This window comes from Lucilia sericata, unplaced genomic scaffold (assembly GCF_015586225.1).
Source record: "Lucilia sericata isolate MDLA Ls3-8-SP2 unplaced genomic scaffold, ASM1558622v1 Contig000089F_arrow, whole genome shotgun sequence".
NCBI lineage: Eukaryota > Metazoa > Arthropoda > Insecta > Diptera > Calliphoridae > Lucilia > Lucilia sericata.
Genome location: NW_023994122.1, coordinates 284,667 through 309,197, shown reverse-complemented (window position 1 = coordinate 309,197; position 24,531 = coordinate 284,667). Strand labels below are relative to the sequence as shown.

Genomic DNA, 24,531 nt, shown 5'->3' with positions numbered 1-24,531 from the left:
ATTTTGCTTAAAACTTAAAAATATCTTTACTTCTTACAGGTCTGTATGATGGGTAAATTTCATAATATTCTCTATATTGCCCTGCGTACGTGCTGGGATTGGGGTGTTAGAGATTCTGCAGTTGTTGTGGTGTTACTCGGTAAGTTATTCAAAATATATTTAACACAAATCGTAATAGATAATAATTGTGTTTTTTTTTGTCACTAGAGATAAATACTAATTTTTTTTTTAAGCAATTAAAGGAATTTCGTTATATCCCAGACTATATATTTAATAAATTTTCAAATTCATTTATTAAATATAAAGACAATTATTATTATTGCACTTGTTGTTCGTTTTAATTGTGTCGTTTAGTATAATTAAAATTAAAAATGAAAAATAAGTTTTAATAAACATTTTTTATTCGTACCACGTTTAATGTTTATGGAAATTAGCATACGCATAGTTAAAATAAAAGAAAAAACAAGAAAACTCCACTTCCGTATACAACTTAATACACACACAGACACATTTAAAATATAAATTATAAAAAATCTTGTTTTTTTCGCTTTAGTATATGAATGTGACTTTAAATGGCGCTCTTTTGGTTTTAATTCATTTTTTTTATCCTGCTGAAAAACTAGCAACAAGTATATGGTTGTTGTTTTGTATGCGTTTAAAACATTTTCCATGTTAATGCCTGCTTTTCTTTTTTTCTGTCTGATTATGGCCTGAATAAGAATGGAAATGAAAATGAGCACGATTATGATGTTTTTAAATTATACAATTTGGCATTTGGCACTTGAAATAAAAGTTTTTGTTTGTCTTCCTTCCTTTAGGCAAAAATATTGTCATAATTTGTTTTTATGTGCGGTTTAATGAACAAGTCATTCCTTTTGTGGCCTCTCTTTTTCTGAGATATACAAAATGTATATTAAAGTTGCATTAATTTCTCCCCCTTTTTTTTTTTGTATAAAAGAAAAATTAAAGTTTATGGCAAGTATTATTGAATGTGAAATAATGTGTTAAATAATATTTGTATAAATAATGTTAATTTTGATTATGTGTTGAAGTTAATGTAGAAATTATAATTAAGATAAATTTGTTGAAGCACGCAATATTTCAATTCATTGTAAATTTGACAAAAAAATAATGAGGTGATAAGAGGGTTAAGGAATTTGCACCATAAGCAAGTTTTGAGTCAATATATAAGTATGAACAGGAAAATCTTTGTTATATTCTACACCACTATAGTGGGAAGGGTATTATGCGTTTGTACTGAAGTTTGTAACACCCAAAAATATTGGTCCTACACCCACTTCAGGATTACTTTCTGAGTCGATTTAGCTATATCCGTCCGTCCGCCTGTCCGTCTGTGTGTCCATGTAAACACTGTGTGCACTCTACAGCTTGCAATTTTCAAGATAATTCGATGAAATTTGGCGCGTACTCTTCTACCAAGGACGAAGCCTATTGAATACCCAAGGACGAAGCCTATTGAAATCGTTAAAATCGGTCCATTATTTCGTATAGCCCTCATAAAATCGTATCCCCCGAATAGGACTTTTGAGCTCATAAATATGTTAAATATTCTTGTATCACTTAAAAAATCGGCAAAACTTAGTTTTATATGAGTCTTAATCATACTGCTGATTTTCGTAATGATCGGACCATTTGACCCTATCCTCCATACAAAGTTCCCTTCACAAAAAGGACTTGATGTTCAAAATTCAATTACAAACACTATTGTCACGATGATATAAGTCCTTTTCGTGAAAATACTTTAACGCTCTTTAAAGGCTTAAAAATGCTTCGTATATCATCACTTGAACATCATTTTGAAGATATGCGTAATAAAGATATGTATCTCTCGTCCCACTAATATATAAATAGAAAAGTAGTATCTTTTTTTTCTTGTTTATTTGCCTTCAAGCTCAAAAATCATATATAGTACCTACATATTATATCTTCAAGCGCATCTAATTTTGAAAAGGTGTCTGAATATAAGATTTCAATTTCTTTCTATATAAAGTGTCAATTTCTGTGTTTTCAAAAATAATAAGCAGTAATAAGGTGATGAAGTGTAGAAAACAAAGCTTTTTTTCATTTGCTCAATGTAGGCGTATGATTAATATTTTACACTAGACTTGCTTTAAAAAATATATATAAAATAATCATCATACGCACCGTAGAGCAAAAAGAAATACATAAAATTATAAAAAGATTTCTTTAAAATTAGGTATGTTTATATTTTTTTTAATATTATCTTCTAAAAATGCTGCAAATAAATAAGAGTATCTAAGAGTAGATGTTAAGGTATACCTTGTTAATATTTTGAAAGCAGCAACATATTTTTTATAATACATTTAAAAATTGTATTTTTTGTTTCAGAGGAAATTTATTCGTGCGAAAAAACATTTGAACGTATTTTCTTGGGTGCTTTATTTGGGACACATGCACCACATTTCATAGCTGGCTGGCGTAGTGACTTTAGAGATCAGGTTAAACTGCTTTAAAAACTTATACAATAGAAAATAAAACAAAGTGGATGAAAAAAATGCTTATTATGAACAATAGACAGTATCTTTTTTTGCTACTTTTTCCACGCTTATCTTTTGCATGAGTTTTTTTATTATCTTTATATTTTATTTATTTTGTGTGTGTAATGTTTTTTAAAATATTTTTTATTATGCTTTTTTCACCGTTTTTTATTTACATATACACTATGTGCCTATTTTACACGCAACATTTTGGCAACAAAAAATTTTCAGGATGAAAATACAAGAGCCATGGTTTATTTTTTACATCATGCAACAAGTCTTGATATGTCACTACCCGTATGGATTGCACGTTATGAACAGGAACGTTTGATAAAGTAAGTAGAGTCAAATGTAAAACCAAAAAATATTTTAATTTATTTTTTTTCAAAAGGGGAATTTTATATTACTATTGTGCTGAAAACTTTCTTGAAATTTATTTTATTTTCACACAAACATTTTTGGCCTAACATCTTAAGTACTACCTTGTCAAATTAATAAATTAAAAAAAAACTAAAATTTACTTTCAAACCGAAAGCTTTCTTAGGTACAAAATTATCTTTAAAGAAAATTTATTAAGAGAAAAAGACAACAAAATCTCTTGAAATTTAAATAAATTTTGTAGTATACAATAATAAATTTTGTATGTATGTATATGAAAATGACACACTCACACATTAGTAGGAAAATTTACATATATAAGTATATAAAAATACTTACATTTATGTACTTTTAAAAAATATAAGAACTTTTTCTTGTAAATGTGTGCATTTGAAAAGGGTTATAAAAATTATATGGAAGAAGATTATATGTTAACACCTTTTTTTATTGTTGTTTTCATGTCTTTCTTTCTTTACATTTTGTGACAACAGATGTCAAACTTGTCAGTTAAGGAGATATTTAAGAATATTTTTTTTTAATATTACAGAGACTAACTTTTGAGGGGAAATATTTGACTTTCTGATTAAAGTAAAATGGTACACACTAAGGCATTACTATTGAATTCAGAATTAACTGAACTTTAGTTCCACACTTAAATTTTATAATTTTATAATCTAGGGTTATGACTGATCTGTAATGGGAAATATTGCCGCGTTTATAGTAGTTCCTGCTACAACCTAGTTGCAATTTGGTCTAAATTTTTAAATTGAACTAAAATCGTTCCCGAAAGTTTCAAGCAAGAAGCACATATTTTGTCAATTATGAGTTTTTTAGATTTTTTTCTAGAAATTTTTTTTTACAATTAGTAACAACTTTTAGTTATTGAACAGACCGAATATCTCAGTAATATCTTTGTGATTTTTTATCAATTCAGGATTGTAATTTTCATATAGTCCTCAATAATATATCTTCCTTAAAGTAATGATTGTAGCTCAGTTACATCCAGATAAACCTTTTACTAATATAGGTCTATAAGGGAACTATGCTGAATTTGTTTATTAAATAAATTTTCCAAAAGTGATCTTATATAAAAGATTTTGGTTTAAAAATGTCTTTTAAACAAAATTTCATAGAATTGTCTTTTATGTAAAAGTTATGACTTGCAGTGTCATTTCTAGATTAACATGGGTAAACGGATGGATGGACATGGTTAAATCTATTTAGAAACAGAATCTGGTTCAATCAAACAAGTTCATCTTCATTTTTTAATTTTAAGTGGAAAGTTTTATATTGTGAAATTGAACTGATTGCTCGACACCTGTACGTATACGTGTTAATGATTTATTGATATTACAAATATTAAGTATACGTCTAGCTTGGAGAAGAACTTGAAATATTTTTTAACACTCAAAAACTCGATTTTTTTTAAGTTTTTGATCTTAAAGATGAAGTTTTTTGATGTTATATGTTCACAATTTTTGTTCTACAACTTTGCCTCAGAGCATAAAACAAAATTCCGAAAGTTTTGCAAGATATGAGCCTGAGAAAATTATCACTTTTTTTTGTGCAAAAATTACTTTGGGCAAAACAGGAAGACACTTTTTTGTCTTTTATCATGTAGTGGTAAATATGATAATATTTTTTCGCGTTGCACTATGTGTACTATAATGTAGGTTAAGGATAAATGTTTTTGTTGAAACATACCAAAACACCAGCACAAACGCATACCGAAAAACCATCAAAATGATGTAGGGTATAAAAAGCAACTACTCATTTTCCCACAACACTGAATTTCTGACATAAGCTGTTTTTTTAATTAAAGTAATGACTTCAAATGTCGAATAGAAAAACATGGCAACAAGAGAAGATTAAATTATATACCAATTTTTTTTTTTTGAATTTTCCTAAAATACCCACAATTTTGACATCATATTGTGAGCAATAAAAATAAATTAAATAATATTTTTAGAAAGAATTTGTGTTGTTAAAAATATAATTTTAAAATATTTAACAAATTATAGCTTTCTTCCTTACAAATATTTATTTTTTTTTTAATAACCTAAAATAAATTTCTACGAATTATATTGTCTTAGTTAAAATAAACTAAAATGTTTCTTCCATTTCATTAATACAATATTACTTTATTTATTAAATTTTGTCATTTTTGTTTTCAAACAAGGTTTTTGATTAAAATAAACACCTCAGGTTGGACAACAGACTCTCTAAGGCTATAAAATGTATAAAGCAATTTTATTGTGTTTCTTCCAAGAAAAATAAACATACATAATAGGTACATATGTGTTTATTATTTCAACTAAAAATATATGTAAATGAATATAAACATATGTATGTCTGCATATTTTTTTTTTAAATTTATATTTCAAAAATAAGTAAGTGTGCGTGACACCGAATGCAATAAAAAAATATTTTAAACAAATCTAGCATTAGAATAAGTGTTTTTTTGTATTTTGCACGCGTTAAAGCTATTTAAGGTCTTATCATGTCTTAAATAGCGTTTCCTTGTAATATAGTATATTTATATGGTGTAATAAGATTTGTTAGAAAAAAAAAAAACAATAAAATACCTAAAACATAAAAATAACGCGTTTGCACACACAGTCTATCGAATAAAATAATAGATTTGAATTTAAAAATTATGTTGTTGAGAAGGGTTAAGTTTAATATCACATTCTTTTACGATAGAAAGTAAAATTATAATGAAAACAAGTTCAAGAAGTTCTATATTCGGCAGTGTTGAATCTTACATACCTTACACCAAGGAGTTTTTTTTAAAAATTCTTCATTACAGAAATATTAAAAAAATAAATTAAACATTTATTTATTTAATTTTTGTTTATAAAAAACAAGTAAGCATTGATAGTCGGGCGTGGCCGACCATATGATACTCTACACCAGTGAACATAATCACAAATTATTTTCATTTTTACATTAATACAGAAATATTTGTTGACAAAAAAGAGATTTTCTAAAAGAGGGGTTTTATAGGGGCAGGCGGTTAATATATAGTCCTATCCTTATAAATTTTGTTAGAGGGATTTACATCTATATCACTTATTTATCCAGAATGTCATCGTGATATTAGTGTTTATAATTGAATTTTGACCATCAAGTTATTTCCTGAAGGGGTCTTTTTATGGGGTATAGGGTCAAATGAGGTCGATCGTTACAAAAATCAGCAGTATCATTAAGACTTATATAAAACTAAGTTTTGCTTATTTTTGAAGTGATACAAGTACATTTAACACATTTATGAGCTCAAAAGCCCTTTTCGATGGGTACGGTTGTATGGGGTCTGTACGAAATAATGGACCGAATTTAACCATCAATAGGCTTTGTCCTTGGGTCAAAAGAAGAGAATGTGCCAAATTTCAGTAAATTATCTTGAAAATTGCGACCTGTAGAGTGCGCAAGAGAATTGCGTGGACACACAGACGGACATAGCTAAATTCACTTATGTAGAAAGTGATTCTGAGCCGATTGGTATGCTCTAAGGTGGGTGTAGGACCAATATTTTTGGATGTTATAAACATCAGCTCAAACGCATAATACCCTCCCCACTATAGTGGTGTAGAGTATAAATAGGACCTCAGTTCCCTACCAGTAACAGAAAATTTTTCTTTCTCGAAATGGGTCTTAAAAATTCCGTAATTTTAAGCTTATTGAGAGATAAATAGTTAACAATTTTGTTAGACTATTCCAGGTCCTCAAAACAAGTTTTAGTGCATTAAATTATGGGCATATAAATTCCAAAATATTCTGAAAAGCTAGTATGAATGGATATGTATGGGACATGCCCGATCATATGATACCCTACACCAGTGAATATGTCAAAAATGTGGATAATTTAATGTGTTTTTTACCTTAATTCCGAAATACAAGAAGGTATATATAGGGGTAAGTGTAAATATGAGCATATCCTTATAAATTTGGGTAGATGGATGTAAATTAATCAATTGAAGTTATTTATGCAGAATTTATAAGTTAATTTTGACCTTCAAGTTATTTCTTGGGGTTAAAGGTCAAATGAGGCCCGATCATTACGAAAATCGTCAGTATCATTTAGACTTTTATAAAAGTAAGTTTTATTAAAAAAATCTGATATGGACTAAAGCAAATGCCAAACTAAGTTATTGGAAGTAGAAAGCATCCAGCAACGCCTAACTCTATTGTACATACACACATACATACATACGTATGTATGCAAGTACAATAAGTAAGTAGATATCTAAATAAATGATTGTTTGTTACCATTTTAATCTAATAACAAAACACACACACAAGAGTATAAAAACCATTCGTAAACATCTTGGAGAAAAGAAAATAATACTCCTATAAGTAAAAGTATTTTATACTATACTTATAGGCGAATTTTCATAAAATGCTTGAATTGTTTGCTAAAGAGGAAATCAAATAAAAATGGCTTGAAATTTTTGTTTTTCTTTATATTTGAATTGGTTAGAGTTGTTGTTGTTGTTTTTTTTTATTGCAAAGCACATATACATATGTGTTTATGTATTTGTTTTGGTTCATAGAGAAGGCAACAACCCCTTTCAGTGTTAAATTCGCACATTAAATCGCATTTTACAACATTGCTTTAAGTATGTAGTGCAAAAATTTACGGCTGTTATATTCTTGTTTTTCTCCTTTTTTATACACATACATACATATTTGGCTTATTTACCTCAAGAGTGTTTTAACTCCTTAAAAGTAAGCAAAGAAGAGTGTTCGGCTAAGACGAATCTTTTACCATCAAAACATTTATCGTAAGTTAAAAATGACTTGAAGAATGAACGCTTTTAAATGTTTTAAGCCATTTGACTATATATTAAAAAGTTTTTGCATAAATTTTATGATATGACACTTTTAAAAAAATTAGGAATGTGGATAAACAACGATAAAAACGTGTTATTGTGTCAGGGTGTTGCGAGTCATAACAATGTTTGAATGTTGATACTATTTGTTTGTATTTCAAGTGTATTTTTGTGTGAGCAAAAATGTATAAGTATAGGTATTGTAAAGTGTTTATACAGCATGTGAGAATAAATACACTTAAATACACACACACACGCACAAAAAACACTTTGATATTTAGGTAAACAAATGTTTTTTTCTTTTTGCAAATTTTATTAAAGTTTCGTGTTGTAGAATTGTTTAAAATTTTATTTAATGTATAGGTAATTTTTTTATTTCAACCTTGCCTGTTTGTCGAAATAGAATAGTAGAAAGAAAATTGTCCTTCCCCCATAAAAAAACAAGTAAAATACATACATTGGAATAATTAAAGCTATAAAATTTTGGCATGTTTGCACGTTGATTTCAAATGATTATTCTTTAAAAAAGAAAATTTATCTCGGGATTTTTTTTCCAAAAAGTTGTGAATGAAATTCAGTTGCTAAATTAGGTTTATTTACATATCTATAAAAAACAGACTTATTTTTAAATTGTTTTACCATATTTTCTATTTGTAAAAAAGTGCATCGCCAAAGTTGTGTACAAATAAATCAGACAAAAGTGCAATACTACAAATCAAATGCATTCCCTATAAAAGCATAGTCAACTTAAATGATGCAATGTTTGATTATAGTTCAAGTCTTTACTGATCTGACATATTTTGAGCCTATTGAAAATGATTGAAATCGTGTCATTATTTCACCCAGTCCCTATACGAATGAATCTGCCGATTCGGCTGATAGATAGAAATAAAAAAGAGAGAAAAAAATTTGTAAATACTAAATGATTTGTTCGATTCTAATGAAATTTACATACACAGAGAGAAAGTATTGTCGAGTTTAGGTTTTTAGATAATTTAATAGTCTAGCCATAGTCTAGTCATAGTCTAGTCATAGTCTAGTCATAGTCTAGTCATAGTCTAGTCATAGTCTAGTCATAGTCTAGTCATAGTCTAGTCATAGTCTAGTCATAGTCTAGTCATAGTCTAGTCATTAGTCTAGTCTAGTCATAGTCTAGTCATAGTCTAGTCATAGTCTAGTCATAGTCTAGTCATAGTCTAGTCATTAGTCTAGTCCATAGTCTAGTCATAGTCTAGTCATAGTCTAGTCATAGTCTAGTCATAGTCTAGTCATAGTCTAGTCATAGTCTAGTCATAGTCTAGTCATAGTCTAGTCATAGTCTAGTCATAGTCTAGTCATAGTCTAGTCATAGTCTAGTCATAGTCTAGTCATAGTCTAGTCATGTCTAGTCATAGTCTAGTCATAGTCTAGTCATAGTCTAGTCATAGTATAGTCATAGTCTAGTCATAGTCTAGTCATAGTCTAGTCATAGTCTAGTCATAGTCAGTCATATCTAGTCAGTCTAGTCATAGCTAGTCAGAGTCTAGTCATAGTCTAGGCATAGTCTGTCATAGTCTAGTCATAGTCTAGTCATAGTCCTAGTCATAGTCCTAGTCATAGTCTAGTCATAGTCCTAGTCATAGTCTAGTCATAGTCAGTGTCATAGTCTAGTCAGAGTCTATTCATAGTCTAGTCATAGTCTAGTCCATAGTCTAGTCATAGTCTAGTCATAGTCCTAGTCATAGGTCTAGTCATAGTCTAGTCATAGTCTACGTCATCGTCTAGTCATAGTCCTAGTCATAGTCTAGTCATAGTCTAGTCATAGTCCTAGTCATAGTCTAGTCATAGTCCTAGTCATAGTCTAGTCATAGTCCTTAGTCATAGTCTAGTCCATAGTCTAGTCATAGTCTAGGTCATAGTCTAGTCATAGTCTAGTCCATAGTCCTAGTCCTAGTCTAGGTCCTAGCTAGTCATAGTCTGTCATAGCTAGTCATAGTCTAGTCATAGCTAGTCATAGTCTAGTCAAGTAGTCATAGTCATAGTCATAGTAGTCATAGTCTAGTCATAGTCTAGTCAAGTCTAGTCATAGTCTAGTCATAGTCTAGTCATAGTCTAGTCTAGTCTAGTCATAGTCTAGTCATAGTCTAGTAGTCATAGTCTAGTCATAGTCTAGTCATAGTCTAGTCATAGTCTAGTCATAGTCTAGTCATAGTCTAGTCATAGTCTAGTCATAGTCTAGTCATAGTCTAGTCATAGTCTAGTCATAGTCTAGTCATAGTCAATGAAAGTCCATTTCAAAAAACGACATAATGATCAAAATTCACTTATAAACGCTAATATCACGATGAAATTCTGCATAAATAAATTTAATGTAGAAAAGTTTTTAAGAATAGAGTCATATTAACCTCCTGCGTCCATATAACCCCTCTTTTAGAAAATCTCTTTTTTTTTTGTGAACAAATCATTAAAATATTTCTGAATTAAAAAAATTAAAAAAATAATCTACATTTTTAACATAATCGCTGATGTAGAGTATCGTATGGCCGGCCATGGTCGACTATACATTCTTATTTATAATTTTTGTAATTCTAGGCACAATTACCTGTAGAATTGAATATTAATTCAATAATTAATTATTAATAACTTTCTATCCAATTTCGACCACCATCAGTTTGAGTATGCGTAATAATTAAATTCATATGGGTATTTTGAAGTGTCTAAAACTTGACTAAACTATTTAATTGATAACATTGATTTTCCATGCAACATTATTATACATAAAACCAACCTATCAGGTATGCTCTGTACCTGCCATGATACATTTCAATTAATTTTTAATTATCTACACAAAATTATTTTCCCATTTGTTTACTCAAGTTATTTAAGTTATTTGTTTATGTTCGTGTGTATTGGGGGGAGGGTCATTTGGTTTTGACTTAACTAGTATCTGTTTGTGTTTGCGATTGTTAATATTTGTATTTCCGTTTGAGTGATGAGTTTAATTAAACATAAGTAATATTTACACAAATTTTCATTTATCTATTCAATCATTTTGTATTTTACAGATTCATTGATATTCCCATCGAATCCTGTGGTCGTTCATCACCACTACGTGTAGCTTTACAAGCGAGTGCACCTGATTTGCTATTGATTTTATTAAGGTAAGTTGAAATTAATGTTAAATTATTTGGAAAAAAATTGCAAGTTTGCTAAGCTAATTAGTTTCGGTAAAAAAATATTACAATTTTTTGTTATCATGTCTAGTAAATTTCTGTTAAAAAACTAAATTTCGAATAATTGTATAATAGTTATCAAAAAAACTGAAAACATGCTGAATTATTTTAAGGAAATTTCTTAAATTTGGAAAAAAAGAAAACATGAAATAACATAAAAAGTACATAGTCTGCCTTTGAGTTAAATATACAAATGAAAAAAACTAACATAAAATAAAAAAAATTAATTTATTTATTTTTATAGCAACATGGAATATGTATTTTAAATATTGAAATGTAATGTGAAAAGAAACACATAAACTGCAATTTTTATGCTTATAATGTTATGACAACTATTTGGTCTGAGATGAAAAGTACTACCATTGATATTTGGAAATACTTTTCTTTATGGCAAATGTTTACATTTAAACCAGTAATGAACGTTAAAGTCATATTCTGAAGGCCTTCTTATAGGGTTGTATCAAATGTAGACCGATTTTGCACAAACATCTGTCTACTTCCTTCCATTTAGGTACTAATTAGGGTTCTATAGTTGAAACGAAAAGTCGACTTTTCGACTTTTTTCATTTAGTTAAAAGTCGACTTTTCGACTTTTTGCATTTTATGAAAAGTCGATTTTTCGACTTTTCGACTTTTTTCATTTAAATAAAAGTCGACTTTTAGACTTTTCGACTATAAGTATTTTATAAATAGTCGACTTTTCGACTTTTTCCGACTTTTTTCGACTTTTCGACTTTTTTCGACTTTTCGACTTTTTTCGACTTTATCCGACTTTTTTCGACTTTTCGATTTTTTCGACTATTTTCGACTTCTTTCTACCTTTTTCCGACTATTTTTTGACTTTTTTCGAGTTTTTCCGACTATTTTAGAGTTTTTGACTTTTTTTCCACTTTTTTAAAATTTTTTACTATTTTTGACTTGTTTCTACAATTTTCGATTTTTCGACTTTTTCCGATTTTTCGACTTTTTCCGACTTTTTCCGACTTTTTTCGACTTTTTCCGACTTTTCGACTTTTTACGACTTTTCGACTTTTGTCGACTTTTTTCGACTTTTTTCGACTTATCGACTTTTTTCGACTTTCAGACTTTTCGGCTTTTTTCGACTTTTATTCACAAAGTCGACTTTTGGACTTTTTTCACAGACGATAGTCGAGTTATCGACTTTTTTGGAACAAAATAATCGACTTCGACTTTTTTCGACAAAAAGTCGATTGTTCGATTATTCGAAAGTCGATTTATAGAACCCTAGTACTAACGTGTTTTCAACCGACAAAAGGACGGACATAGCTAAATCGTTTTTTACTTTTGGGGGTTTGCATGGCCATTAAGTTAAAAACCTACTGAGTATGATAATGTCTCTAGTTTTGAATAAGAAAAAGGCTACATTTCTTTACTCAACGAGAACAAAAACGCAAGGTCTTAGATTTGATTTTGACGAAAATCATGTTTATGTTTATGGGCAATTATCTAATGATTTTAGTTAAATCATTAACATAAAATACTTTTGCACTCAACCAATATACTGATGCTTGACATCAAGTAGAGAACGAACTAGAAAAACATCTTCATTATTTGTATTTTCAACAGTCTCCACAATGTCTCATGGTTCATGGACTTTTTTCAAGTTTGTTTTCTAAGTATTTACTGGTATGCAGAGTATGTAGGAAAAACCAGTAGAAAAAAATGAAGATTTAAAATTCTGAAAAAAATACCTTACCTAAATAAAATATTGCTTTCAAGTCTCTTTTAAAACCACAATGCTAAGTAATAGATTTTTTTTTTAAATGAACATATATACTTATGTTGGTAACAATATTTTGAAATATCAGAACCAATAATTTAGTGGATTGTTACAGTTGGTCTCAACTAGAAGCAGCATTTGCATTAAGATTTGCAATACATATTTTTTTATATATTTCTTAAATTGTGATTTAATATTTTTTGTATAAATTTTCTTTTTGGGCCATTCTAATATACATTTTCTATAAATGTGAAAACTCAACAACAATAATATGTTTCTTTGTTACTCTAAGAACCAAAATAAAATGTACAACTAGAAAAATGTTATTGCTTAAAATTTGTTCTTGTTATTATTTAATGTACAAGAAGAAACTTATGTACATTTATGTATGTACGTCTAGTGTTTATTTGTATATCATATTTTTGTATACTCCCAGCAATTCGATAAAGAGTCAATGCATCCTAAAAAGACACTAACATCTAACCACCTGGTTGACTCTAATTCGTCATTCGTCACGGATGTACTCTTTGTAAACGATGATAATCGTCACTTTAGGGTCCCCCTTGTAAGCGAGAGTATGGACACTTAAAAAATGAACTTAAGCATTTGGTCTGTCTTTTCGTAATCTATGTGGTGACTTCCTCACTTGGTCAGTCGGTGGCAAGGGTAACCCTAAGTGGTAGGTTAAATATGTAATTCGGGACTGTCCGACGGAAATGTTGGTTTACAATATCCACCAAGAAACTGCAAACAATTGCAAGATACTGCTGTAAAGATGTACTAATATACACATTTTATATATGGGCATCATGTCTACCTTTGAAACCGATGTTGTCCGATAGAAATTTTTGATATTGCAGAAGTCCATTATTTTTTTTTTAATTATACCCTACACCACTTCAGTGGGGAGGGTATATTGGGTTTGTGCTGATGTTTGTAACGCACAATAATATTGGTCCTACACCTACAAGTATACCACCTTAAAGTATACCAATCGGCTCAGAATCATTTTCTGAGTCGATTTAGCTATGTCCGTCCGTCCATGTAAACCTTGTAATCAAACTACAGGTCGCAATTTTGAAGATAATTCAATGAAATTTGGCACATGATCTTCTATTGTCACAGGGATGAAGCTTATTGAAAATGGTTAAGATCGTTCCATTATTTCACCTAGCCCCCATACAACTAAACCCCCCAATAGGGCTTGTAAACCTTGTAATCAAACTACAGGTTGCAATTTTGAAGATAATTCAATAAAATTTGGCACATAATCTTCTATGTTACCGTAAACGAATTCTATTGAAAATGGTTAACATCGGTCCATTGTTTCAACTAGCCCCCATACAACTGAACCCCCGAATAGGGCTTTTAAACTTTGTAATCAAACTACAGGTCGCAATTTTGGAGATAATTCAATGAAATTTGGCACATGATCTTTTATGGTACCGTAGACAAAGTCTATTGAAAATGGTTAACATCAGTCCATTATTTCACCTAGCCCCCATACGAATGAACCCCCCGAATAGGGCTTTTAAACTTTGTAATCAAACTACAGGTCGCAATTTTGGAGATAATTCAATGAAATTTGGCACATGATCTTTTATGGTACCGTAGACAAAGTCTATTGAAAATGGTTAACATCAGTCCATTATTTCACCTAGCCCCCATACGACTGAACCCCCCGAATAGGGCTTTTAAACTTTGTAATCAAACTACAGGTCGCAATTTTGGAGATAATTCAATGAAATTTGGCACATGATCTTTTATGGTACCGTAGATCCAGCCTATTAAAAATGGTTAACATCGGTCCATTATTTCACCTAGCCCCCATACAACTGAACCCCCGAATAAGGCTTTTAAACTTTGTAATCAAACTACAGGTCGCAATTTTGGAGATAATTCAATGAAATTTGGCACATGATCTTTTATGGTACCGTAGACAAAGTCTATTGAAAATGGTTAACATCGGTCCATTATTTCACCTAGCCTCCATACAACTGAACCCCCGAATAAGGCTTTTAAACTTTGTAATCAAACTACAGGTCGCAATTTTGGAGATAATTCAATGAAATTTGGCACATGATCTTTTATGGTACCGTAAACTCATATCTCGACAAAAAGCTGCAAAAACCAAGTTCTATACAAGATTTAATGACCCTCACGAATTCCATAATAATAGGTCCTCATATGATCCTAGCCCCTATAAAAAGCCCTCATCAAAATTTCACTTAAATGTTCACAATTGTATTCAACAATAAACGGCTTAAGTATGTATATCTGAGGCAAGGTACAATTCAATTTAAATGCTTTATTATGGCAACTAAATCACATTATATTTTTGTCAAAGGTGTAGGGTATTATATGGTCGGCCTCGCCCGACTATAAATTCTTACTTGTTAAAGTTAAAGTTAAAAGTTATCTAAACAGTTTGGAACAAATTTTGCTATGAACAATAGGTACTAACCCAGCAAAAAAAGATCTTCCAAAGAAGCTAAAAAGAAGTAGAGTTTACTCCATGGAAGTACTAAAAAAGACCTGAAAAAGTAATGACTTTAATACAGGATTGTCATAGGAGGGATGTCCTTTTTATTTGATTCCAAATTTACTGCATCTGAAGTAATTTTCAAGAAGTAATATTTATGCTCTTTTTTTGGAAGTTATTCGGAAGTGAAATTGTAGTATTATAGAATACAACTTATTTGAACTAAATAATATTAACCAAAGTATAAAAAGTAGTCCGACTCTCACATATGGGAAATTACTCTCTCACATCTACGAGTACCGTGTGAGTTCTACTCTGTTGTGAGAAATTTAAAGTTGTCAAAACATTCGAAAGTTTACCTTACTTTTTTGACCACAAAAAACTGCAACTTTTTAAAATAGTTTAAACGCACTTTCCGTTTAAAATTTTGACCAATCCCGATAAAATTTTGTAAATATATTTATATTTACATAATATTTTATTGTGCTGAATTTCATCGCGATATTTGTGTTTATAAGTTAATTTTGGACAGTCAAGTAATTTTCTGAAGGGGACTTTATATGGGAGCTAGGGTCAAATGTGGCCCGATCTCTATGAAATTTGGCAAGGTCATCAAGGCTTGTATAAAACTTAGTTGTGCCGCTTTTTTATCAATATAAAGGTATATTTAACATAATTATGAGCTCAGAAGCCCTTTTCGGGGGGTTCTGTTGTATGGGGGCTAGGTGAAATAATGGACCGATTTTAAACATTTTCAATAGGCTTCGTCCTTGGGCCGAAAAAAGGGTGTGTGCCAAATTTCATCCAATTATCTTGAAAACTGCGATCTGTACCTAGCGCACAAAGTTTTCATGGACAGCCAACCAGCCAGACGGGCGGACGGACGGACAGACGGACATAGCTTAATCGTCTCAGAAAACGATTCTAAGCCGATTGGTATACTTTAAGGTGGGTATAGGATGAATATTTTTGTATGTTACAAAGATCTTTATTAGTTAAGTTTCTTAAAACTGTTTGATACCCTTTTTTATGTGCATAATTTTTGGGGGTAAAATCTGTGAAAAATAATCAAATGTGAATAAAAAAATATTTAGAGGAAATATGTGTTATAATATAATCAGTTATCTTAAAAGTAGAAATCCGAAAAAAGGAAAAATTACTTTTTGTGTAAACATAAGCTGTATTTGATGATTTTTATGTATTCATATAAAAAGTCACAAATTTCTAGAAAAACTTTCTTACATTTTCTAGCCATTATATAACCATAAATCTTTTGCTTCAATATTACCTAAATCTTTATGTAAATGAGTTTTTCTGCTTTCAAAAAAAAAAAAAAAAAAGACAAAAATACTACAAAACTTTCTCAACATTATTTTTCATTAAGTAGTTATTTATCATACAAACTTAAACTAACATTGACAACCACTAAAGTTCTTTTGTGTTTTTGAAAAACTTAAGTTTATTTAAAGATAAGTTCTTTGAAGTCAACCAAACTGCAAATACGTACTATGTAAATATTAAGAAACTTGTAAAAACCTTACAAGTCAAATAAGTCAAACCACATGTTTGTTACAAATTACAAATTGAAAGAGATGAAAATAAGAAAGTTTAAAAACTACACATATTAAATATTAGTTATTCAAAAACTAAGTGCCGAAAAAACACTGAAAATAAGATTTATTTGTTTTTGGCAATTTTCTGTGATGAAAAAAAAAAAAAAACATTACCACACCTCATTGATTGTGTACACAAGAGCAATGTGATGATTTACGTATAGTAGATTTCCCAGCAAACAAAAGAAGTTTGAAATTCGAGAATTTCACCTAAAATTATACTATGTTACAAAAACAACATTGGAAGTTAAAAAAACTTTGAAAATTACAAAACCAGACAAGTGCCAAGAAATTTTTTGTACATACCTTGATATGGATTTGCACCAATTGTTGAGAGTTCTATTCTTTAACTATTTTAATCGTTTATCAAGAACTTTCTCTCATAAAGGATTATCTTAGAGATTTAAGTACTGCAAAAAGTGAATGGGTTGAAAGTAAATAACTTTATATCTGGTTGGTTTTCTGGTTATTGATTTGCTGGTTTGTTTATATGTATGTATTAGTACGTAAATTGTACCATTTGCGTTTATTTGTGTAATGGTGTTGCTAGTGCAAGTACTTAATTTGAAATTTCTTTTCTTGAAAAAGGGAAATGAAAATACTATGTGTGTGTAAACATTTTCTTTTTTTGTTAGTATTTAAAGACCAGTGCCGACTACTTTGAATTATGTTACGTTAAAATATACATTTTGACATAAATTTAAAAATCTAAACTTTCCAAGTTAAATTTATTTCATTTTAAAGGCAGGTCTGATGTAGCTTCAAGAATATTGGGTATATTATTATGTGTACATATATGAATGTATATGTATGTATGTGTCTACTTTACATATTTTGAAATACATACGTAAATGTCTATTTGTCTTATTTGTCCTCATTTGTACATTTGTATGTTTGCTTTGCTATTTAAAATTATTTGGTAACATGCCAAATATGTTCTCAAATCTAATCTAGACATTATTTGCATACTTAGTAATAAAAGAAAGAATTATTTTTTTTGTTTTTTACTTTTGCCTGAATTGCATTTGTTTTAGCAGAAAAAGCATATAAAAAAGGAGACACTTCTACATATGAACGTTTAAAAAGCTAATATTTTAAAAGCCCCATTTAAGGATTTTGAAAGAATTGTGTGGTTAAAAGTCACTTAAAATTTATTATTCTATTTGCCTACCGCAGCATTTAATGTTTGAAAGGATAATTTTTAAACTAACCAACCAAGTAACTAACTAACTAACTACCTACCTACCTAACTAACTACTAACTAACTAACTAACTACTAACTAACTAACTAACAACTAACGTAACTAACTACCTAACTAACTAACTAACTAACTAACTAACTAACTAACTAACAACTACTACTACTAACTAACTACAACTAACTAACTAACTAACTAACTAACAATACTACTAACTAACTAACTACTAACAAACTAACTAACTAACTAACTAACTAACTAACTACACCTAATAACACGAACGAAACGAACGAACGAACGAACGAAACGAAAACAAAAAGACGAACGAACGAAAGAAAACGAACGAACGACGAACGAAAGAACGAAACGAACGAACGAACGAACAAACGAACGAACGAACGAAGAACGAACGAACGAAAAACAAACGAACGAACGAAAAACGAACGAACGAACGAACGAACGAAACGAACGAAACGAACGAAGAACGAACGAAACGAACGAAAGAAAACGAAACGAAACGAAGAACGAACGAACGAACGAACGAACGAACGAACGACTAAAAGAACGAACGAACGAACGAACGAACGAACGAACGAAACGAACGAAAGAACGAACGAACGAACGAAACGAACGAACGAAACGAACGAACGAACGAACGAACGAAACGAACGAACGACGAACGAAACGAACAACGAACGAACGAACGAACGAACGAACGAACGAACGAACGAACGAAAACGAACGAAGAACGAACGAACAACGAACGAAACGAACGAACTAACTAACTAACTAACTAACTAACTACTACTAACTAACTAACTAACTAACTAACTAACTAACTAACTAACTACTAACTAACTAACTAACTAACTAACTAACTAACTAACTAACTAACTAACTAACTAACTAACTACTAACTAACTAACTACTAACTAACTAACTAACTAACTAACTAACTAACTAACTAACTAACTAACTAACTAACTAACTAACTAACTAACTAACTAACTAACTAACTAACTAACTAACTAACTAACTAACTAACTAACTAACTAACTAACTACTAACTAACTAACTAACTAACTAACTAACTAACTAACTAACTAACTAACTAACTAACTAACTAACTAACTAACTAACTAACTAACTAACTAACTAACTAACTAACTAACTAACTAACTAACTAACTAACTAACTAACTAACTAACTAACTAACTAACTAACTAACTACTAACTAACTAACTAACTAACTAACTAACTAACTAACTAACTAACTACTAACTAACTAACTACTAACTAACTAACTAACTAACTAACTAACTAACTAACTCACTAACTAACTAACTAACTCACTAACTAACTAACTAACTAACTAACTAACTAACTAACTAACTAACTAACTAACTTGGATAGGCTTCATTCAACGTAGACTATAAATTTAGACTATTCTGACCCCACAGAAATTTTTTATTGTTTGTCACATATGTATAATTTTTTTATTTTCATTGTTCATTCGAAAAAGAACTGCCAAATTTTAATTTATTGATATACCAACGGAGTAGTACATGCCCACTTAGTTAAAAAAAGAAAACTATTTAGTAACAGAAAATTTTGGCTCGAAAACCTTATACAGTATTGAATTTTAATATTCAATATCAATAAAACTTACGCTAATTTAAAATACACATGTATCTAAAGAAGAACAAACTTAGTACATCTATAAACAATATTGGCGCCAGCAAAGCTCAAAAACTAAATTATGACTTTTTTATGGAAATTTTGTTTCTTTGAATATTGATATTGTAAATTTGTTTTAAGATAAAAAAACTTTATTTATGTTTTATCGAGGGAAAATAGAATTGAAATTTTTTTACCTTAAATTTAAATTTATTATATTTTTCTACAGCAAGATTTATATATTAATGATTAAAAGTATTTAGTTGCTATTTTTATACTTTTTTATAGATATGGTGCCGCGCCTAATCCACCGGATGGTGGCAGTTCCGTTGTTTTAGCATTACTTGATAAATTGATTGAAAATGGTCGTAATTACGTTTTTCAAAATATTTCATGTTTACAGATCTTATTGCGTAATATATCTCATATTGAAATGCCATTTAAGGTATGTACTTATGTATGTGTATCTACTTATTTGTATGTAAATATATTTATATAATTTTAGGTATTTAGATACATATAAACATATCGTCAGCTATTCTAACATTTGCTTTCCATAAAAAGTTATTATTCATTTTCTGGTATAATTCCGTAATATTTTGTTTGATTTCACAAATAATAAACTTTTCATTCTTCTTAACAATTGATTTTAATAAGATATCCTTTAGCTTACGAAAAAAATCAAATATTAAATACGTCTTGCTCATATTAAGGTGACGATATGTGTGTATGTAGGTTAAAGAGTTTGTAAATATTTAAGTATTTATAAGTTTATCTGCACGTGTGCATATTTATATTATTTATATGTATGCATATGTATTCATGTGTGGAAATATGCCTAAGTTGTCAGGATACTTAAAATTTTTTTTAAACTTTCTTCAAGCTGAAGACAAGTTGAGAATATACGAAAAAATTGCTAATACGTATTTAAGTGATGTCATTTTAGAAATGTTTTCTGTAAAGTCTTTAAATTGAATTTATAATAAAAGTTAAAAGGTAGAAAGAAGTACTTAACGAGGCAGTTATAGTGTATTTTACTTTTTTAAAATATTTATTTTTCTTAAGAAAGTGTAAGCAATTAATTTCCTAAAATTACAAAAAATATTTTTAATTAAAAAAAGGTTGGGTTTTCTTTCCGAGTCTCCAACTTGTTATTTGTATAAAATTATGAATTAATACCGAATAATTGTTTTCATATTAATTGTAGTTGAAAATATAGATATTTTAAGAATACTCTCGAATTAATATTAATCATACGTACCCCTGGAAAATATTTAAATTAATATATATTTTGAACCAAAAAATTATTTAGCTTTAAAATTATAAATTCTCAAAACTAAACATAATTATATTATTTTTCTCAAAATTAATTACAATCATTTAGTATTTATGGTTAAATATTAATTTAAAATATACACTTCAAGTTAACATTTAATAAATATTTTTTCTTCTAAACTTCTTTTATTTTTATTTACATACAGCCCATTGTTCTTTACAATGCGCGGCGTGAAATGTTTGTGGAGCGTTACGGCTGCTTATTACGTGATAATATTGTACCACTTAAACAAGTATTTGGCGTTATGTCTCTAAGACATTTATGTCGGTAAGTCTTAAATTAATTTGGTTTTCTTTTGTATTGTATGAAAACGAAACCTTAATTAAACTAATTAAATTTTAATGAAGCGTTAGCAAATGATGAAACGTTTTGAATGTCAATTGCAAATTATAATTGATTGGTTACTGACAATGACATAATATTTTTTTTGATGATGATTTCTTAAAAGCTTTTGTTATTAGAAGGATAATGGTAAAAACAGTTTTAATTGTTTGAGCAGACAAGCTGGGGCGAAGAATGCGGTTTCGCTTTTATATTCTGCAATTTGTTTGACAAATATTATTTATATTTTTATTAGAAGTTATGGCTGGAAAATGCTGTTAATGTTAATGCCTTTAAATTTTGAAATATTTTTAATATTCCAAAACAAGTAAGAATGTATAGTCGGGCATAATCGACTATATGATATCCTACACCAGTGAGTGTGCTAAAAATTTGGATTAATTTTTTTTAATAATAAAGCATTTTAACTTGATTCCGAAATATTTTAACAATTTGTTGCCAAAAAAGTGATTTTTTGAAAGAGGGGTTATATGGGGGCAAGGGTAAATAGGGTTCTATCCGTATTAGTTTTGGTCATTTTCTGACGAGGACTTTGTATGGAGGCTAGGGTTAAATGAGGCCCGATCATTTCGAAAATCGGTAAGTTTCTTTTATCTATATACATACATATATATATATATATATATATAAAATTCTAACGTTACTGACCAGAGATGGGGTAGTGCACTTTTTCACTATCACTAAATATTATTTCAAAAAATATATTTTTCACTAATTTTCATCAGCTTAGTGGAAGTGAAGCTTATATTTTTAGCACTAATATTTTTTAGTGATAATTTTATTTTTTTAACTATAACTCAATTGAGTGATAGTTTAGAAAAAAGCACTACACTCAAATAGTTACAAATTTGAACAGTCACTAACAAAAGGCTGCAATAATTTTCTTTGCCCAATAAATGATTAATTTTTTTAAAAGATCTATTAAAATGGAAAATATAGATTTTGATAGTGATTACACTATAATGGACCCTATATAAGCAGTTACTCCAAAAACATTTCATGCTTTAAAAATAAATGAAACATCTGAATTCCAAAACTGTTCCAGTAGAACGATTATTTTCTTTTAACGAAATGGTGGATGCTCCTCGGATAAATATATTAATGTATCTCGATTGCCACACCAGCTGCGTTGCCAGTTGCCAAAATGATGTGGTTACTGGATGTTTTTATTCAGCAATAGCTTGGAAACTTTGTAAATAATGAAAGTTTTATTCATTGACTTGACTGAATTCATGACTTGAACCATTTCTAGACTGACTCATTACCTTAAACTTTCAATTTAGTGAAACATTTCTTCTTTGAAAAAAAAAATAGTGCAGGAATATTTTTTGAACTAATGATTTAGTGTAGAAAAAAATATTTCACTAGGCTGTAAAAACAAATATTTTAACTATTTTTAAAATATTTTTAGTTAACAATTTTAAATATCACTATCACTATTCTTGAGTGAGGGTTATATTTTTCAATTCATCACTAAACTTAAATAAAAGTAGTGAATAATTTCGAACAACCACTAATTATTAGTGATAGTTAAAAATAAGTGCACTACCCCCATCTCTGATCTGTGATCACTCATATTTTCCATGAAAAATCGACTTTTATATGAAAAATATAAAATCGGCTCTAAATCCTTAAATAACGCTCCAATCGACAAAACATTGAAAATCTGTGATCACTCATATTTTCCATGAAATATCGATTTTTATATGAAAAACATAAAAACGGCTCTAAATCCTTAAATAACGCTCCAATCGACAAAACAATGAAAATCTGTGATCATTCACATTTTCCATGAAAAACATAAAAACGGCTCTAAATCCTTAAATAACGCTCTGGAATCACTCGTATTTTCCATGAAATTTTTATATGAAAAACATAAAAACGGCTCTAAATCCTCAAATAACGCCCCAATCGACAAAACAGTGAAAATCTGTGATCACTCATATTATTCATGAAATATCGATTTTTATATGAAAAACATAAAATCGGCTCTAAATACTTTACTCTAGTGAAAATCTGTGATCACTCATATTTTCCATGAAAAATCGATTTTTATATGAAAAATATAAAATCGGCTCTAAATCCTTAAATAACGCTCCAATCGACAAAACATTGAAAATCTGTTATCACTCATATTTTCCATGAAAAATCGATTTTTATATGAAAAACATAAAATCGGCTCTAAATCCTTAAATAATGCTCCAATCGACAAAAAAATGAAAATCTGTGATCACTCATATTTTCCATGAAATGTCGATTTTTATATGAAAAACATAAAAACGGCTTTAAATCCTCAAATAACGCCCCAATCGACAAAACAGTGAAAATCTGTGATCACTCATATTATTCATGAAATATCGATTTTTATATGAAAAACATAAAATCGGCTCTAAATACTTAAATAACGCTCCAATCGACAAGACAATGAAAATCTGTGATCACTCGTATTTTCCATGAAATGTCGATTTTTATATGAAAAACATAAAAGCGGCTCTAAATCCTCAAATAACGCCCCAATTGACAAAACAGTGAAAATCTGTGATCACTCGTATTTTCAATGAAAAATCGATTTTTATATGAAAAATATAAAATCGGCTCTAAATCCTTAAATAACGCTCCAATCGACAAAACAGTGAAAATCTGTGATCACTTATATTTTTCATGAAAAATCGATTTTTATATGAAAAATATAAAATCGGCTCTAAATCCTTAAATAACGCTCCAATCGACAAAACAGTGAAAATCTGTGATCACTTATATTTTTCATGAAAAATCGATTTTTATATGAAAAACATAAAATCGGCTCTAAATCCTTAAATAACGCTCCAATCGACAAAACAGTGAAAATCTGTGATCACTCATATTTTCCATGAAATATCGATTTTTATATGAGAAACATAAAAACGGCTCTAAATCCTTAAATAACGCTCCAATCGACAAAACAACGAAAATCTGTGATCACTCATAAAATCGGCTCTAAATCCTTAAATAACGCTCCAATCGACAAAACAGTGAAAATCTGTGATCATTAACATTTTCCATGAAAAACATAAAAACGGCTCTAAATCCTTAAATAACGCTCCAATCGACAAAACAATGGAAATCTGTGATCACTCGTATTTCCATGAAATTTTTATATGAAAAACATAAAAACGGCTCTAAATCCTCAAATAACGCCCCAATCGACAAAACAGTGAAAA

General features: G+C 29.3%; 2 protein-coding genes across 3 annotated transcripts in view; one reads left to right on the top strand and one right to left on the bottom strand.

Annotated features, from left to right (window-relative positions):
• The window catches only part of LOC119599809 (guanylate cyclase soluble subunit beta-1), a 195,760-nt gene that overhangs the window by 53,705 nt on the left and 117,524 nt on the right, over nucleotides 1–24,531 (bottom strand). The gene's annotated exons all lie outside the window — the stretch shown is intronic.
• Nucleotides 1–24,531, top strand: part of LOC119599810 — a 47,727-nt gene that overhangs the window by 3,470 nt on the left and 19,726 nt on the right. Inside the window, exons 4-9 of the mRNA XM_037949697.1 lie at nucleotides 40–139; nucleotides 2,371–2,480; nucleotides 2,751–2,854; nucleotides 10,774–10,869; nucleotides 19,942–20,098; nucleotides 21,135–21,256. Coding sequence (XP_037805625.1) covers nucleotides 40–139; nucleotides 2,371–2,480; nucleotides 2,751–2,854; nucleotides 10,774–10,869; nucleotides 19,942–20,098; nucleotides 21,135–21,256 — 689 coding nt within the window. The remainder of the gene's footprint in view (nucleotides 1–39; nucleotides 140–2,370; nucleotides 2,481–2,750; nucleotides 2,855–10,773; nucleotides 10,870–19,941; nucleotides 20,099–21,134; nucleotides 21,257–24,531) is intronic.